Here is a 19,524-nt window from a genome sequence, read left to right on the forward strand (position 1 = left end):
CTTCAATAATTATACAGCATTCGGCAGAAGGTCCACTTATTGATGTACACAGAGCGCATAAACAAACCGCACAGAGTGTAAATCGTTTCGATACAGATTCTTATTTTGTGAGAGCTCTTTTCTTAAATGCGAACACACACACACATTGAAGAGCGGAATTTCTATGAGATCCGTCAACTTATGCATACGAAACTGTCGTATCTGTAAGGGGAAACCGTGATAATGGCTTGGGAAACAAGAAAAATTGAACATTGCTCATTGTTACTTGAAATTTAGACCACCAATTATTGAAAATATATAGTTTTATCTTCTCGAATCGATACGTAGAAATTTTTCCAGACAGTAAGTGTAATGAATTGTTTTGAGCCTGTCGAATGCATTTTAATGCGTTCACAAAATCTATGATCAGAACCAAATATTTAGCAATATTATTATCGGAATTTGTCAGGTACATGTTAATCTCAAAACAATGTGAATTACTCACCTCTTGTCGAGAAATCTGCAATAGATTAAAGAACGCAAGTTAGTCACGACAACAGGGAACGCTACGGTGAATGGCGATCTGGGCAAGATCCCATAGGTTCAAATTTGATAACTCTGATCACTCACCTGTAAACACAATCTCTGGTATCGTGGTGGGTGTCGTTTGCATCTGTGGAGCCGTTTGCAAACTGAGTAGAGGTTCGTTGCTTCCGTTATGGTTGTGACTGTAGGTGTGACTACCCAACGAGTTCTGATGATTTACGCTGTTCGAGAGTGAACCACAGTTGACAGAATTGAGCTGCGGTGATTGTTGGGGTGATGGCTGCGGAGACTGTTGCTGGTGCTGCTGCTGTTGTTGTTGTTGATGCTGCTGTTGCTGTTGACGGGTTGGTTCCGTTCGAAGGTTGAGATCGTTGTTAAGTGTCAGGTAGGATTCCTCAAACTGGATCGGTATAGTAGAAATTAATGCCAGACAAAGAGAAGAGAAAAGATCAAAATACGCTTACCGTTCCAAACACCAACTGATTTGCAGCAAAATCCGGTGGTAGCGAGTTGTCTCCCTGTTCAAAGCGAGGGAACAGAAAAAATGAGTTTGGAAAACATTTTCGCTAAATTGTATATAAGGAAAACTCCAGTAATATCAAGAAGCATAGTAGAACTACTTTTATGAATGCATGATGATGCAATGTTTTTTTCGAACTATAGGATTATCGTACGATTTTACTAATAAAAAAACAATAGAAAACGCAGAGAGCAGTGCCGAGGCGAAATGAAACAATAATTATACTCAACACACGTTTCTACAATTTTAAAGGCACTCTTTTACGTAAGATATCAGTCTGTAAGAGTGTGATGCGATTATACAACATTTGAGTCGTAACGAGTCGAAGTTCATTACCTGTATAATATTGATCTTTCATGCCTCGATCGGGGTATGGTCTATTATTATAATCACAAATCTCCAATGTAAGATCCGGAAATATTAGCATACAATCCAAAATTGGAAACATAAGACCAGCATAGCTCGTTATTTGGCAAACAATTCGTCATATTTAGGCTCAAAACAAGCAATATGTGTTATAAAATGTGGTCAGTTGTATACTGAATATAAATGTTTAACAAAAGCACATTTTCAATTGTTTGTCTCTAGTGAGCGTTTGTCTCTAGGTAATTAGAAGCCAAACATTGAACCTATTCTTGAACCGCCTAGAAAAAAGTTTTTTTTTTTTGAAAATCCAAATTCATAAGCTTCCTATAACATAGCGGATGGATTGTTTTGTCGTACAACACTGAATAAAAAAACGCATCAGTTTTGATAAAATGGTGAAATGGTTACAGAATTCATGAAACTGCATAAATCTTCCGGAAATTACCTTTTTTTTCAATAATTTACTAGACTAAACATTTATTCATAAAAAAATGTTATACAATCGATCAACGGTTGTTATCACGTACCTTCGCATGTAATTAAACTTAAGATATGTAAAACATTGTTGTAACATCATCAAAATTAACACAAAGCATAGTAACCTTCAACTACTAACTGCGCACAGACCATCATGCGAATGGAACTGAAGTGCCTACTAATTTTACAAGACAACTACAAACAGACGATCGAAAATACAATGAAAATGAGAACAATAATAAAATGCATCAGAATAACGATCTACGGCCAGAATTTGTTTCGCACGAAACCAAGAACCGAGAAGAGATATAGAAATCGAAAACTATTGATTGATTCATCGTTAATGTTAATAGAAACAAGGGCAAAAATGAAACGGCATTAGCAAGAATGAGAAAAATATAGAAATAGATTTAAAAAAGTGAAAATGCTTTCGAATAAGATATTGGTATCAACCTGAACTTGGGCGGTTAAAGTACATCCAGACTCGACAAGACTTCGAACCAAAGTAGTCCAGTCCTGCAGAAACACGCGCACACAGAGATTCATGTGTCGGGAAATGCGTACATTTTGGTAGTGTGGGTGTTTTGCAACATTCGTTAACATCACGTATTTGTTTTTTCGTATAACGTTCGTTTGTCAGAGCAATTTAGTATTAGCATGGAATTCGCGGCGCACACGATGCATAACAGTGATGAAGGAACGAAGAAACGGTGATGATTTATTTGGTGTTTGATGGTATTTGTTTAAGTTGGTGGTCGGTTGGAAGGTGAATTGAATTAGCATTAGTTATTCGGAAATGACTTTATCTATCACTGAATCGTAAAGATTTATTGAACTGTACAAACAAATACTGCCTACTGGCTAGGGTTTCTATAACAGAACAGTTAAATAAAACAAACGAAATGAACCAAGGTAATCGAAGGAAATGGAATAGTGGGGAAAGCTTAGGTGGTGATAATTCCTAATAACAGAGTAGAAATTGATTTTGATGCGGAATGTGGAGTAGTATATATTTACAGTAAACAGGTAAAATAAAAACAATGGCAATAATACAGGTTCATGTTCATTTCGGAAAAGTATTGTTATAATGTATCTAACTGGATGTTTAGGGAAGCCAAACAAAAGTGTTTGTTTCAATAAATGTAGTTTTGTGATGAATAAATAAAGTAACGATCACTTACGAGGGTTATGTGTTCCAGGTGCTGTGGCAGGGTGTTTTGGACGTAAACGTCGTTCGATGGATACTTGTCATAAGATTGTCTGAAATTAGAAACGTAAACACTGAATGCTTAGTGATGATAACAGTGAAATGGGTTTAGAGTATTTTACATTAGAAGCAATTACATTAGATAGAAGAGCAAACAAACATCTGCGAAAATGGACGCCATCTCAAGAAATGGATACAAATTAGAGTTCGTCATCTACTTAAGAGTTTAAGTCGATGAACAAAGTCATATGCCGTATTCTGTTCAACATATTAAGATCGTTTGAAGAGTCCTTCACCGACGAACACCGAACCGGAAGCATTTCTCATTTTGTCTTTCTCCATAGAAAGGTAACAGAATTACTGGAAAATTCGACTCATCTTGATAAGATCGAAAAATGTGCCCGAATTTCAAAAATTTTTCTCATCGCTCAGCTTTCTCGGAAATGACTAAACCAATTTTAACTTATTTAGCTCATTTTAGGGGTACTGTTGAGTTGTAAATCATGCTTGAAGATCAAATGGTTATCACTACTGATACCAAAGCTTTAATGGTATAAGTGGCATAACCAACAAAACACACTTTTTCTCTCCGCTCAATTTCGTCGTTGATGACTAAGCCGATTCCAATTAGCTTTGGCTCGTTTGAAAGCTAGTATTGGTTCATGAAACAGGTTCGAAGTTCAAATGACTGTCACTTACGGTTCCGGATATATAATGGTATAGGTGACGTAAACGACAAAACTTATATCGCTCAATTTTCTCGAACATACAGTCTGTTACATAAGAGCGTGGTCACGATTACTCGCGATCGGTAAAATGGAATGGTGTGAGTGCAGTAGTGTCCTTGATGCATTGCGAGAATAAATCAGCTGACTATCATTTACAATTCGATTTCAGCATTTTCCGCGCTTCGAAGCAGTTTTTTGTGCTCGCACTCGAAGGGTCCCAAATTGACCCAAGCTGCCGCGACGAAATACATGCAAAAGTCGGAACAGTTTGTGAGTAAGTGGGTGAATCGGTTTAAAGAGGAGAAAAATGTTGACAACTTTCCAAATCACGGCTCTGTCGGTGTATTGTCGGAAAACGACGAAAAAGTTATTTGTGACCTGTTTTTGATGAATCCGACATTAACTTTATGCGAAGATGCTTCAAAATTGACCAATAAAGGGCTAACATATATCGTACGGAACTGTTCGCAGACATTTGATCGCCAATAATTTGAAATTTCGAAGTACTTTGCAAAATCCGATGTTGAGTGAAAAACATGTGCAAAATGGGGGTAGCAAAATGGTTGAATAGGCAACGTAGCAAAATGGTGTCGTGACCTTGGATTTGCCCTCTCAGTCGCCCGATGCCAATCCAATTGAGAACGTTTGTGCTCAAATGAAGATGAAGCTTGGGAAAAACCGACCACAAATTTATATCCAAAGGAAGTGCCTTATAATCCCATATTTTCATCGAGTCAACTTCCGTGTCTGGATCAGAGAATATATTTCAAATTTTTACTTTGCATCTCTGGTCTGGACAGTATAAAAGTTTAAATTCGTTATTTGGAGTGAAGATGCAACCACAGAAAAATCCTCTTAGTAGCGGTCAAAAACTCCAAAACGGAACTCAAACAAATTTCTCAGAGATGAATAGGACGATGTGCAGTAGCGGTCAGAACTCCAAAATGAAGGTCACATTATGCCCTTGGGTATCTGTGCATTATCTCGAAAAATCGATTTTCAATCTCTCCTATAATGCACACTTATACTTGCTGTCGAAGGTGTTTTTCTTTTTTCGTGGTAGTCCACGAAAAGTATACCGAGACAAACCCAAAGAACCGACTTCATAACCATTCCGCCCAATTAGCCTTTCTAGGGCGCTTCGTAGCACTCGTGCCGATTTCAGTCTGTTTTCTTGTAATTATTCTGTTCTCTGGCGTATAATAATGGATATAGACTTCATCAACAATAACCAACCGACACCATCATCATTAGCATAGGCAAAAATGTTTCCGAAGTGTGCTCGCGTTCATCTATTTAATCCTGAGTATGCAAGTGCGGCGTCCAGCGTCAGGGCATCTTTTTCGTTCGCAGAATCTTGTTAAAACTCATAGTTTTAGACTCCAAGTTTTCTTCAAAGAATGTTGGCTCAGTACTAATTCTCATGGCACTTTCTGGTCATCCAGTACCGTTTCCTTTAATTTTGACATTGATTGTATTCACTGTGAAAACCGGATTTTAAGCTTCGGAAAAAAAATTCGATTGCGAAAAGAAGCGGGTTATTTAAAACTGGTTGGTAAGATCTTCAAATTAGCCGATCTTGTTAGTTGATGGTCAAGAAACTCGCTTCTGTTCCTGATTCCGGAGATGGTGGTTAAAGCTCCCAAAATGGAAATTCATTTACTTTGATTTCGGAAAGAGGCCAAGCCAGCTAAATCAGTGTTTCTCAAATTGATCGCTACAGTCCACCAGGCACTCATTTTAAGTGGGTAGTGAACTCGGAACCGTCAACAGGCTGGTAATGATATCGGTTCTGAGATATCAGAATTTTAAATTTAATGAGCATCCAGAAAAAAATCATGACACAGTTCTTTGTGCTTGGACGACAACTTTAAAGAACTAAATTACATCAGTCCCTCTGTTCAACTTGACAGGTAACAATAATGAAATGTGATTGAGTTTCGATTATTTCTTCTTGTACGTTAGAATGAGAAAAAAACGCTGCTAGCTGTGATTAGACACAATTTATTTGTTTAATTGTAGAAGTATCACCGTTTCTCGCCAGGAAAAGTCATAAAGGAGTTAAAGTTTTCAAATTGTCTCTGTAATCATGACTCAACAAAATTACCATTCACGAGTAAGCAGAGTAAAAACTGTATCCCGTATTATTCAGCTGGTCCTTCTAATAGGGTACTGATCTTACAAACCAGTTGTCGTATGTTCGAGCCCCAACCTGGAAGAACTTTTTGTGTCAATAGAATCGTAGCACACTAGCCATGCAATGGTTACGTAAACTGAAGATGAATCCGCAACGTTTTCACTTATGAAAAGCACAGTGAAGTCTTGGTATTACATTCCATTTGTCGGAGTCGTATCGGCCTAATTCGGGTTGACCTTAAGAATCGACTGTGCGAGGTATGTTAAAACAGGATGGTAGAATTCCATAAAAGTACATTCCATACCGAGACTTTGCTTAGCTTTTAATAAGTGCTAATTGGTCGATCCGATTTGTACACAGTTCGCACAGAAAGCTCGGTAATTGTTCCTTACTATATTCAACACCAGAAGCTTCTTACTCAACTTCGTTGAACATCGAAAAAAAATCTGTTTTTTGTTGGACTAATTAATCGATCCTAGAGAACTGTTTACGATTATTTTTTCCGTTGAAATTAGCAAGCTTAGAACAGGACAGTCAATGACTAAATTCCGTTTGAACTTATATTTCTGTTCTTGTTAGTTCCGCCACATTAGATGTAAACGTGCAATGGTTCGAATATTTAAAACATCTTTTAAAGTTAATATCATAAACATCACTCTGATATTTAAAAAAAAACGGTTCATTGAATAGAAAAAGAAAACGAAACGGGCATTAACTAGCATAACCTAAAAATCGGAATAGTTTTGACATGAAATTAAAAGATTTTTCCCATTTTTTGCAGCGTTGCTCTAAATAAAGACCTCAAATCCTCATCGCCCTGCAATTCCGAAACCGGAAGTCGGAGCCGAACAATTTTAAGAAATTCCGTATAGGACCATTCAATCATTTGAATATTACTTCTAGTTAATCGGTTGTCATCTCGGAGAAAAGTGAGTGAGTTTCGTTATGGAGTATTTGACCGCTATTTCCGGTAGTACCGGAACCAGACTACATACCAGACTTTGTTAATGGAATACATAAGAACAAACAGATTCACAAAAAAATGTATATTTTTGATGTTCCCCAAAAGTGTTTTTTCGGTGGGACAAGATGTCTTAGATACTTTGATGAACCACTTTTATCGGTGTTTACGTTTACTTGTAGTCTACAATATTTAGCACGAATCCGCAAGAAATCTTTGAAATTTTAATTTATTATCAGTTTATGTATTTATTTTATGTTCTAGAAAGATTCTCATCCGAGCAATTTTCTATGGTTCCAAGTTATCCGCATTTAAAATTCCAAGAATCTAAAATCGATACGGTTTACATGACGTCAAATTAGGTGGAAGAGCGCAAACGTATTTTGTACGAAAAATGGCCAAATCTGAATTTATCGACACGCCAAGAAACTAGCACTACCGAAAAGTACCATGTTTTATGTTTGCAAATCATTTTACCAGCACTCGACAGTGGATCGAAAGGCTGGAAGTGGATAAAATTGACAAGTGGGCAAGATATTCGTTATGTGTGAAATGTGGCTCGCCATGTTGGGAAGTCAAAATCATACGTACAATATGTGAAGCAAAGGCAAGCAAAGGTCTGCTAGAGCAGTTGCTAACATTCATTAGAAGCCACGACTTTCAGCTCTGTCTTAGCCTGATTTTGTCTCTTGTCACTATGCTAAAGCCGTCCTGGAATTGTATAAGGCATAAGAGGTCCAATTTACGCCAAAATCAGCCAATCCACCAAACTGTCCAGAATTTAAACGGAAACTCTTTGTAACTATGAAGAAAGTAAATGGTACCGATGATTCCAAAAGATGGAGAATTATCACCGCGGGTGTATCTGAGGATACCGTATGGAACCTAATAGCACGGGTATACCACATAAAACTCGAGAATTTTATAGAAAGAAGAATCTTAACCAACTTTTTGTAACGTACTCCTGTAATCTATTATTCTGAAATAAACAATCGGTTTTGTTGAGTGAGTAATTTTTTGTTGCTATTCTTTCTGTGCCTGAAATTCAACGTGGACAAACTTTAAATATCACAATATGGATTCAAAATGAATCAATCGAACCATGATATTTTGGAAAGCCACGTGAGTAGGCTTTTAAGTTTTCAGATTTCATGACGTCAAACCATTATTCATGTCGTTTTCGCTTGATGCCAAACCTAACCCAGTTTCCACCCTAACTGCTGTCAAACCGTTTGTTTGAAGCTAGTTTCGAACCTAGTTTTAACGTTGTTTAACTGAAAATCGAGTCAGTTTCGAACCTGGTTGCACTATCATGTTTGCACAAACCTCCGTTGCCAAGTGAAAGTGTTTGTTTGTTGAAACTACCCTGGGTCAGTTTCAGTTTTCTCAAGCGAAAACGACATCAGTAAGTGAATCGAAGGAATCAATGGGCGATAATATTACAAGAACTTACCCGTTATTACTTCCTATACTATGCGACACAGGACTACATGGTGCACTCGAACTCGAGTCAAGGTTGAGCACCACACCAGGACTAGAACCAGGACTAGGCCTATTCCGATAATCTAGCATCATATGCTGGAAAATAAAAATCAAATTCAGATAATGTTCAAAGATCCAAGCAATCAATCTTACCGGAGAAATATTCCCATGAGATCCATAAAGTATATTTTCTGGTGAATTTTGCTGATTTGGCGACGACAGTCCATCATTCAATTGACTGAAATTATCGTAGTTAATCTGCTCCAGGGTTGGTACTCGCTGCTGCTGTGTTTGTTGCTGCTGTGGCTGAGGTGATTGACTCACGTCGTAAGTATTGTTACCCTGCGGTTGTGTAAATTATGATTAATAAATACGGACCAGTGTGCCTGAATCGTTTTAAACTTTATGCGTAACCCTATCCTGTTAATATCGATTTGATTTTGGGAGCGTGGAACTTATCCATTGAATGCTATTTCTTATTACGATCGCAGGATTGGATTATTGTTCACAATAACACACGACTGCGTTATTTATCGCACATCAATTGTATTGTTACAAATTAAAACATTAAAACAAATGCTACTGCTTTGATTTCTAGTGGCATACGAAGTGCTTTATTTACAATGTACTATTTCCGAGCAACGAAATGATAGATCAATTAAAAATAAAACAGACGCGTGTTGCAATGAATAAAATAGAATGTAGAGTCAAATCAATCGCCGATTGGTTTGATGCTTAGAACTAAAGGAAAATAAAATTAAAAAAATTATATTATACCTTTGACATAAATGTAAATCTATTGCTATCTGGTACAGATAAAAAAGGCTGTAAAAAATTAATGATGAAGAATGTAAATAATTTAAAACATCAAATGAACAAGCCTGCAAGCGAAAACTGAAATTTAGAAGTCCAATGTAAAATGGTCTATTAGAATAGCATCAACTAATCTCAGTATATACATGAGTAACACAAACAACGTTAAAGCCTCCAATTGTGTTGTTACGTTAGTAGAGAAAGGTGATCAAACCTAACGGGATAACGAATGATACAACCAGGTGTTATGATCTAACAACGGGATATTTCATCTGAAATAAACTATCAAAAATCTTTCTGATTTCTATAAGAAAAATAAATCAAATAGTTTGTTGAAATGAACGTTTTCCTCGATTATGAACATTTTATTAATTAATCATTGATTTGATGATTCCACTGTAAGTAAATTCGACATGTATCATGAGCGTTGAACTGTTTGACATACTCATGATTTCTCAAGATCCAAGACAAGCTCAAAGGTCCGCCACTGCAATGCACTCTAACCAGAGCTTGGATGATGGTATTCAAATTAGTTCCACATAAGATTTAATTGATAAAATAAAATCGTTTTATAGTCAAATAAAAACAAACAACAAACACTATTGCAGACAAAAAATACAACCACTGAAACCCAAACCAAAGTTGCCACTAACGAAACAATACTCATGCAGGCTTTAAACGTTAAAATCCAGCGATAAATTTAAATTGCGTTTGGCGTTAGATTGGCGTTCCGCTTTATCAGCTACTATTGGACAGCGAATACATCAATGACTAGCTGCCAAATACAACTATCTTGGGGTAAACCCGTATGATCTACTTACCTGACTAGACTTTGGTTTCTGATTATTAATCTTAGATTTGTTATGGTTGTTGGTACTACTACTACTGTTGTTGGTAGTGCTGTTCAGGTTAGTGGTCGTGGTATTGTTGTTGTTGCTGGGACTAACATTGCCACTGTTGGGGTGACTACTGGTTGGAATTGAGTATCCACCCCCTCCTCCACCACCACTAAAATTGTTCGGCCGGGGATGTGGATGGTGATTATGAATGGCCGATGTGGGCGATAACGACGACGGAGATGTACCAAGCGGACTCTGTACACAGAAAACATGTGTTATATCCCAGACATTGTAAGCTAGCGTGACACAAAATTATTGAGTACTTACCGCACAGTAGCTGTTGTTATGTGCATTATGATCATACTCTTGCTCCAATGAGGATGGGTACATGGGATAACCAACAGACGTCAAGTCCGGCAGTGATCCTGTGTTGCTAGGGATGGGTATTTGTATACTGTCTGTATGGTTTTGTGAAGGGTAAATGCTGGAATATCGACAAAAAAACACGATTTAATACGAATCAGGTAAGGTACCGTTTTCGTATTCTTGCAACGTACTTTATTCCTGGTAGCCTGGTCAGACCGGTCGATGATCGGGATCGCATATCATGGGGCGAGTGGTTTTCAAGATGGTTTGATGATATATGGTGATGTACTTTAGAGATACTTTGAGCATTTGAAATCTTTCTTTGAACTGTTGGACTTAACGTTAGAGGTGAGTGTGTATTCAGATGATTGGACTCTTGCTGCAATGTTTAAACGGTAACTGTTACAGTTAATCTCACATTCGAGCGCTTTCGAGATTACCTGATTCTGGCATAGACTTTGATGAATGGCAGAGTCCGATATAGATCGATGCCAGTTGTTTTCCATTGGAGGTATGAGATGCACCGAATTGCTACCGTACGGCGATGTATCGTGATTCCTGCTGGACTGTCGATTTCTCATTGGACCACCAGGAGTGCGACCTAATTCCACAAAAGATACTAAAATATGGACAAAGAACCTTGTCTATGATTAAAGCAGGAGTCATTTAATATCTGAACACAGAAAAACTGATTTGGCTCTAGTGTCGTTTTCAAGAATAGGCTTGAGAGACTCAGATAGATTATAAGTAGAACTTATTTTTTTAGAACTGGACAATGTTTGTACCTTCATTCGTTAGGCTAATGTTTGTGAAATGTAGTTATGTAAACAAATATGTGTAAAATGTCAAAAAGACTATGGGTTTTTACGCGCATTTGATGAATCTAAAATGGGCTTCTCCCACTCCACCAAAACTGCAATAAGATCAATCTAGGTCAGATGGAAAGAAATAGATAAATAAATAAATAAATCATTATATTCGGGACACTCTGTCGGTCTTTCCTTTCGTTACCACTGTACCACTTCTCCGTTGTAGTGGCAGCTTGCCAAATCAGGCCAACATTATACTTCAATGTACGGAAGAATACTCTTTCTCAGGCACTCGGGCTTGTTCATTTGAGCTAAAATTCGTAAAATCGTCCAGGAAAAAACTAACTACTTTATTTTGTTGTTAAAATATTGATGATTTAGTTTAGTAATATGGTTTGCCCAAAAATAGTATTGAAAATCTGCAACTGCAAATACCTTGTCAGATTTGCTTTTTTGAGACTGTATAGGCAAAAACTAATATAAACTTCAGAACATCACTTCGACCAGTGCACAACAGTGGTCCGAAACGGGAAATTAGCGAGACAAAAATATTTTCGCTATTGAACATTATTTTTTTTTGTAGTTGGTGTCTTCACTAAAGTTGTTTATATTCAACTGGGGCATCTTTTGTTGTAAAAGATCATTAGGGTGGTCCACGTTCGGATTTTAGTCTGAATTCTAACTTTCTTAATTGAATCAAACAATTATTGCACTTCACAACAAAGCTGTAGGAAATTTCATTTCGAGCAACTTTGCTGAAAAAGCCATCTTCCTACCTCTTCATTTGATTAAGTTACATGAATTTTTTCGGAGTAAAGGTGGAGTGGTTGTTGAGCTAATCATTGCGCACAAGTTTGCCCAAATAAGTTTTTTCAATATAGGCTACCACACAAATGATTTGATTGTTTTTTTTTTTCGTCAAAAGCTAGTCAACTTTCTAATATAAATATTCAACAGATGCCAGATCGATAAAAACTAATCTTATACGGTTTCTGAAAGGTCATAAAATAAGGAAAATTTGAAGAGAAATTTGGGAGGGTGTTACTTTCTAACTTATTTGAATTAGTGTACAATTGGTTTATAGAAAATCGAAAAAGTCATATAACTCTTAAACGCCAAAACGTAGCAACATAATACCATCAGCAAAACGATGGTTTCAAACGCTCCCTAAGAGTGTATCATACATGATTTTTTCGAAAAATCTTCACGTACATGTCGTCGTCCACGAGGATGCATCATTCGTATTTAGTAAGAATCTCATTTGTACAAATTCCTGTTTAGTTGTTTACTGGCCCGAAAAGAGCGAAATCTGAATCCCTTTTCGCAGACGAATCTTTCTGCCGTTGTTTTTGTTGACATTGAATTTCTTGACAATATCATAATCCGAATCTTTAAATGCAGCTTCCGATTCTTAGTTTCACTAAGACGCATGTGCGATTATCCTGTGGTGCAGACAGTCGATTTCGCGATTTTTGAAACCAAGCTACGCCGGATTTTCGAAGTGGGTGTCAAAAATTAACTTTCGGTTAACGGCTTCCGCCGAGGATCATTTCTTCTAAACAAAATTTCAGCTGTTCTTCAAAGAAGGGCGAATCTAACATTGATAGCAAATGGAGAAAAACATCGAAAATGTTTTGACTTTGGTTTCAATTTCTACTTAGAAATTATTGTATATTCCCAGATCAATTTTTGATAAATCGATAAACTCTTGGTTTATCTTTAAAAGATACGACATTTTTTTCCTTTTTTCCTCTATATCCACTGAATAAATCTACATAAAAAGAGTTTTACCCTTTTCCAGTTAGTTTACTTCTATGCTCCCTGTGTAAATAATGAAGTTACGCCATCGCACATTTTTCGTGAAATTGGCTGATTTCCGCGACTAAGACAAATCTGCGGGTAATTTTATCGTCTCATTTACTATTTTCAATAGTTAAAAGTTCTCGGTTTTAAATAGTTTCGCCCTTCCTTTCTAGCAATATAAGTATCGCTCTGTTTGTTGGCATAGAGAACGGAAAGCTAAACTTACGTAAACAAATTATATGACAGTTTCACCCTTTATAGTTCTTTGTATTACTCATATTGAGATTTTTGTAGAATCCGAATTTTTAGACAAAATTGAAGTATTTTAAAGAATTTATTAGTAGGAGAGAGCAACTCGATTTATTTACTTTTGCAAGATTCGCCCTTCTTTGAAAAAAAGCTGATTTGTCATGACGAAATGTTCAGTACTGAAAGAAGAAACATTTCAAAGTAAACTACCGTCAAATCATTTCAGATTCGACAACTAGGAGCGCTACAGTAAAATAAATAATGTGTCCAGATATTGAATGACTTAAGCTTCAGACATACGTACCTCTCGATTCTCTGCTGTGGTTGGATGGTGTGTTCGATTTCGATACTGTTTCCTTTTTCACCTTCACATTTTCCAGCTGTGTATAAGATTTTAGCTCAGTCAGAGTGCCGCCATCGTCACCCTGTTTCAAAAGATATAAGAGAAAATGTTAGAAAACAATGTCATCAACATAATAAAAAGTTATTAACACCTAATTGAGACATCAACTTATGCTACAACAAAAAAATTTCGATTGAACCTATGTTTGCCTATATATATACATTTTATTAAATAAAATGAATCACTACCGCAAATCTAGCATTTGCCTGGACTGAATGCAATATATTCATGATTTAACTACTGTTTGTTCATGCATAAATTGAAATGAGCTATCGAATTATTGTTATACATCATAATGTTCAATTTCATATTTTATATGTTCAACATATACCTGTATATCGTAAACACGTATAACTTTACATCTGTGCATGGACCAAATAAATTTACTGCGAAATGGAATGTTTCTAATAGACAAAATTGCTACATAGATTTGTTTAAACTACGTTGGTTCTATAACGTAAACATAATAGATTATTCGTTGTCCTTCAGAAAACTGTAAGCGTGTGTAGGTTTGATTATACAATTTTATTCACTGAAAAACACACTAATGTCTAACGATAGACTGAATAGTGCGCAGAAAACTACTACTAACATTAAGCTAGACTACTTTCAAAAATTAACATAGGAAGAAACAAAAGGGTGTTCAATAGGGTGGGACAAGGTTGTATGGGAAAAAATGTTTTCTCGCTCCACCAAACTTTTCGTGTTCGTTTTGGGTCCCATAGAAACTATGTAAAATTTTAGCTCGATAGGAGAAACTATATTTTCGCGCCCGCGGTTCAAAGTTTGTATGGGATTTAGTATGGGAAAACTAACTTTTTACAAAAAAATCATCTGGAGGTCACCCTATATACTCAAAAAATCAGCGGGCATGTAATTTTTGTAGAAAATTTAATGAGGAAGAAAACTTTTGAAGACTGTAACATAATTCGACATCTGTGAAAAATGTTATTAAAGAAAAACCGACACAAGGTCCGAACGATGGCTCATTTCTTAATGTATCTAGCACCACTGCTGCTAGTGGTGGTAATGTGAGTTTGCTTTCTTTTATTATGCTACAACGGTTGATCTGAGTTGTTTGATGTCTTCACAATAGTTGCTCGGTGTAGTTTGAAGATTTTTTTAAACTTAAAAACCATGTTCCAAAACTCACTGTAAAGACACACAAAAAACTAACTTTTTTTTTTGAAGAAATACAATTTTGAAGTTCTCAACAATATTGTAGATAAACTCAAATACTACAACTTTGTCGAAGACATAAATCATCTGTCTCATAAGGTTTAGAAGATATGGACGATAGAAAAATAGGAAAAAGAAAAACTTGGAATCAATGTTTTTTCATAGTATTAAATGAAATCATCCATATCTTCTAAACCGTATGAGGCAGATGGTTTATGTCTTCGACAAAGTTATAGTATTTGAGTTTATCTACAATATTGTTGAAGACTTCAAAATTTTTTTTCTTCAAAAAAAAAGATAGTTTTTTGTGTGTCTTTACAGTGAGTTTTGGAACATGGTTTTTAAGTTTAAAAAAATCATCAAACTACACCGAGCAACTATTGTGAAGACATCAAACAACTCAGATCAACCGTTGTAGCATAATAAAAGAAAGCAAACTTACATTACCACAACTAGCAGCAGTGGTGCTAGATACATTAAGAAATGAGCCATCGTTCGGACCTTGTGTCGGTTTTTCTTTAATAACATTTTTCACAGATGTCGGATTATGTTACAGTCTTGGAAGGTTTTCTTCCTTATTAAATTTCCTACAAAAATTACATGCCCGCTGATTTTTTGAGTATATAGGGTGACCTCCAGATGATTTTTTTGTTAAAAGTTAGTTTTCCCATACTAAATCCCATACAAACTTTGAACCGCGGGCGCGAAAATATAGTTTCTCCTATCGAGCTAAAATTTTGCATGGTGCTTATGGGACCCAAAAGGAATACGAAAAGTTTAGTGGAGCTGAAATCAATATTTTGTCCCACCCTAGTGTTCAAGTAGCGGTGAATTTGTATTTTTTGGGTCCAATTGAAGGCATTGAACTAACGTAATGGTAGGAAATATTAACGAACTAACTTAATTGCAGCTAATCTGTAGTCTACCGGAGATATGTGAGGAGATCAAAAAGTTGAGAAACAACAAAGCCTCTAGCTGATCATAGCTAGGCTGCTAGGAGCATAGCTCATATATGGATGATAGGTGCAGACTAGCACGTTGCGTCGAATGATTTGGGAGGAGAAGATACTATCGCAGAAATTGATAGGAGTGGTATGTTCTATCTACCGTACCGTCCGTACCAAGCGGTATTTTTAGTGCTGGAGAATCAACGCACTCTTAGTGTTTTTTCTGTTCATCTACGGTGCAATGGACGACGGAACAAGATGGATCGATCAAATGGAGAAAGACTTACGAAAAACTGATGCCACAGAGAACAGATATTCATGTAACGCTTTTCATGTGTGTAAAAACTTTAACTGCCGTTTTGTAAAGTGAAAATCGAGTAGCAATTCGTCTCTAGGGGCGATACAGCATAAAACATCACAGGACTAGGCTAATAGGGACTGTACATAAGGTGCACAAAATGACTGATGTTTAAAGTTACCGTTCTACTGATAGAGATCAAATAAGTTTCCTACGAATACAAAAACCAAAGAAACTATTGGAAAGATGAACTACGATGGAGTAACCTAACGAAAACCCATAATATTGCTAAACTTTCTGAGTGGTAATCAACAATATAAAGTAATCCATCAAGTGGCCCTTCTTCTTAAGAAGAACTTATGTACTTCATTGTTGAGTTAATTTATTTCACTGAAGATCTTCTGATTTCGATTTGATGTTATCCTTTACTTACATTAAACTACCCGAATAGGACAATCAGTACAATATTTTGATTTTATTACACAGCAACATAAAGTTCAACACAGTCAAACCAGTGTTGAAGTGGATGGATAGTTTAAAAATAAGACTTCATAAGCGATTTCTGATTCTGATTCAGTAATTATTGAAGATCAATTAAGCATATATTTTAAAAGGAAAAAAAACATCCATATCATTTTTTTACATTTTAGTAAAAAACATATATACTTCGTTGCTGAAGAAAACAACGCGTAGAATACGCGTACTTTAGCCTTGTAGAAACGGAGGGAGCATTCTGAACGGACTCAATATTTTTCACACTGATTGCTACAATCATTATGCGCAATTTTTGCTAGCGTGCAAATTGACAGAAGCATGAGTGCAAAAAGTTCTAACACAGAATAAGCCTGAGACGTGAACTGAATCACCCCGTAGTATTTTTATTTTTGTGCTATACTTGATAGAAACGGCATTTCTTATCTCCAGCATAAATTAGTATACAACAACAACAATGACAACAAATATTAATTTCCAGTAAAACATCTAACAGTCAAAGCCGAACGCAAACATTATCCAAAACATAAACACAGACAATGACTATTGTGGGTGGACCTTTTCCTCAAAATTGTCGTTATCGTTGTTGACGTTGGGCAGCGAACCACCTCGAAATGTACCCAATGTGCCTAGTGTGGGTGTAAGATTAGCACTCCTTGAAACCTACAAACAGTAGATAAACGTACACAGATGGAATGGAAATTTATTAAATATATTTGATATACAAATAATTTTTATTAAATTCTAGTTTCTTTACATAAAGGCATTCGTAAAATAAAACGTAAAATCAATTGTTTTTAAAAGATATCATGTTTTTCTTTTATGTATTTATGACTTTCATTTTGATATGTTGTAGCTGACAACTGATAGGTTTATTGAGCAGTAGGCCAAGATGGTAAAATAATGGACGGTTTTGTCCATTATTTCTTACTGCTTTGTACTTCAAAAAAGTAAAGAGAAAATGAAGAAGAAAAACGAGTTCTGTGACTGGGTTATGGTTGATCTTGGAATTGCCGATTAGTTTGTTAGTCACTGTAATCATAGTTTCTTTCTTTATTGGCGGGCACAATAACTTTCAACAGATTCTCATTAAATTTGTTACATGCTTTTTTATATTATTATTAAGGGTATAAATAAAATCGGCCCTTTTTTCGAAATTTGTAACTTTTTGGCCGAAATTACACGACTTTCAGGAATTAGAACTAATTGGCTCAAGTGGCACGTTCCCCTGGTTATCTGGAGATTTGTGCCTTGTCGTAACTTCTGAACTTCAATTTCCTGATGGAAAGGGAAAGATACAAGGAACATGGAAGGAAATTGTGAAGTGGGTGGGGTGAGAGAACAGCACAAAACATAAAGAAACAAATTGTTCTGCATCCCCGAAAGAAAGCTGAACGAAAAGAGGCACCATTCTGCATTCCCGGAAGAATGCAGAACGATTCGCATTCGTAGTAAATTCAACACCCCATGAAGGATGCCTAACAATCTGTTAAAACCCATTTAAGGTCAATACAGAAAAAATTCATTCACTCCAGGAAGAACGATGAACCCTTACGACTATAGTTCCTTACCACATTGGGTGAGAAACGAGAGAATATCCTTCAATTGTAGCTCCGCATACACAGACTCAACCATGTATGGAGAACCAAAAACCCGGATACGTAGCTGCGTCAATGCGGGACAGTTACATATCAGATGATATGAAGTACCATAATCGCATTCACACAAATCACACGAATAATACTCAGCACATTGAATAGTAGCCATGTGATTATTGAGTTTGCAATGTCGAGTCTGACCAGAATACTGCAAAATGGAGTAGACACGTTGACATTTTCAGATTCAAATCTGGTAAAAATGCTTTTGTCTGAGCGCAAGTTTGCAAGCTGCGCCATTTGCTGGCATATTTGGATGCAGCCCAAGAACGAATCTTGTGCTTTATCCAACTAGTTGAAAGTGGTAAAGCTGGTTCAGGACCAACGAAATCATTCGTTGCACCAGCTCTAGCCAACTCATCAGCCCATTCATTTCCAGTAATATCAGAATGACCGCGTACCCATAAGATGTAAACAGCATTTGAAATGCTGAGGTCTTCCATTTGAATTCGGCATGCGATCACTAGAATCGACAATGAATAATTCGAACTGAGTGCTTTTAAGGCTGCCTGACTGACGGAACTAAAATAAATTCGTTTACCACAGATTCTCTGCTGAAGTGCCGATTGTATTCCACACAAAATCGCGTAGATTTCTGTTTGGAACACAGTACAGTATCAACCAAATGAATGCTACTGTTCTAGCCTCATTTCACGACAGTAGACACCAGCACCAGCACGACCATTCAACAGAGAACCGTCTGTATAACAAACTATGTGTTCATCAAGTTGTCGTTCCAAATAACCAGACAACCATTCCTCACGAAGAGGATAGCTCACATTGAATGTTTCGAAAGGAAAACTGCATGTGAGAGTCAGGTCACTGGAGCTGGTAAATACTCATCCCACGTATCCATTTGGGACCACAAGCGAGTGTGGCTAGTAGCATAGTCTATAGGGTTACTGTTACAAAGCCCTGTAACCTTAAGACGGTATGCACAAGATAATGCTTCTTGTTTTAGGAACACATGTAGCGGTTTAATGCATAGTAGCGCCTCTAGAGCAGCAGTAGGAGTTGTCCTGAATGCTCCTGTCATCGCCATTAGGACCATCCTTTGGAGATGATTTAACTTTGACTGAACTGTCGCGACTTCTTCTTTCTGCCACCATACAAGACATCCATATGCTAAAATTGGTCTAACAATAGTTGTGTAGATCCAATGAATGTATTTGGGTTTGAGTCCCCATGATTTTCCAAAAGCTCGTCTGCATTGGCCGAAAGCCATGCAAGCTCTTTTAATTCTGAAGTCAATGTGAGCAGACCAATTC

At 36.6% G+C, this 19,524-nt stretch overlaps 1 protein-coding gene across 8 annotated transcripts in view; it reads right to left on the minus strand.

Annotated features, from left to right (window-relative positions):
• The window catches only part of LOC131426917 (CREB-regulated transcription coactivator 1), an 83,003-nt gene that overhangs the window by 19,953 nt on the left and 43,526 nt on the right, over positions 1 to 19,524 (minus strand). For 2 of the 8 annotated variants that reach the window (XM_058589682.1, XM_058589688.1), the window contains exons 2-15: positions 17,160 to 17,264; positions 13,587 to 13,707; positions 10,862 to 11,022; positions 10,613 to 10,800; positions 10,383 to 10,539; positions 10,038 to 10,310; positions 9,181 to 9,228; positions 8,557 to 8,745; positions 8,375 to 8,499; positions 3,070 to 3,148; positions 2,342 to 2,404; positions 990 to 1,043; positions 610 to 925; positions 485 to 499 (exon numbers count right to left, since the gene is read on the minus strand). In XM_058589682.1, coding sequence (XP_058445665.1) covers positions 485 to 499; positions 610 to 925; positions 990 to 1,043; positions 2,342 to 2,404; positions 3,070 to 3,148; positions 8,375 to 8,499; positions 8,557 to 8,745; positions 9,181 to 9,228; positions 10,038 to 10,310; positions 10,383 to 10,539; positions 10,613 to 10,800; positions 10,862 to 11,022; positions 13,587 to 13,707; positions 17,160 to 17,264 — 1,894 coding nt within the window. Of the gene's footprint in view, positions 1 to 484; positions 500 to 609; positions 926 to 989; positions 1,044 to 2,341; positions 2,405 to 3,069; positions 3,149 to 8,374; positions 8,500 to 8,556; positions 8,746 to 9,180; positions 9,229 to 10,037; positions 10,311 to 10,382; positions 10,540 to 10,612; positions 10,801 to 10,861; positions 11,041 to 13,586; positions 13,708 to 17,159; positions 17,265 to 19,524 lie in introns of all 8 variants that reach the window. The other 6 variants (XM_058589686.1, XM_058589685.1, XM_058589681.1 and 3 more) reach the window with 5 other exon arrangements.

Source organism: Malaya genurostris, chromosome 2, assembly GCF_030247185.1.
Source record: "Malaya genurostris strain Urasoe2022 chromosome 2, Malgen_1.1, whole genome shotgun sequence".
Lineage (NCBI taxonomy): Eukaryota > Metazoa > Arthropoda > Insecta > Diptera > Culicidae > Malaya > Malaya genurostris.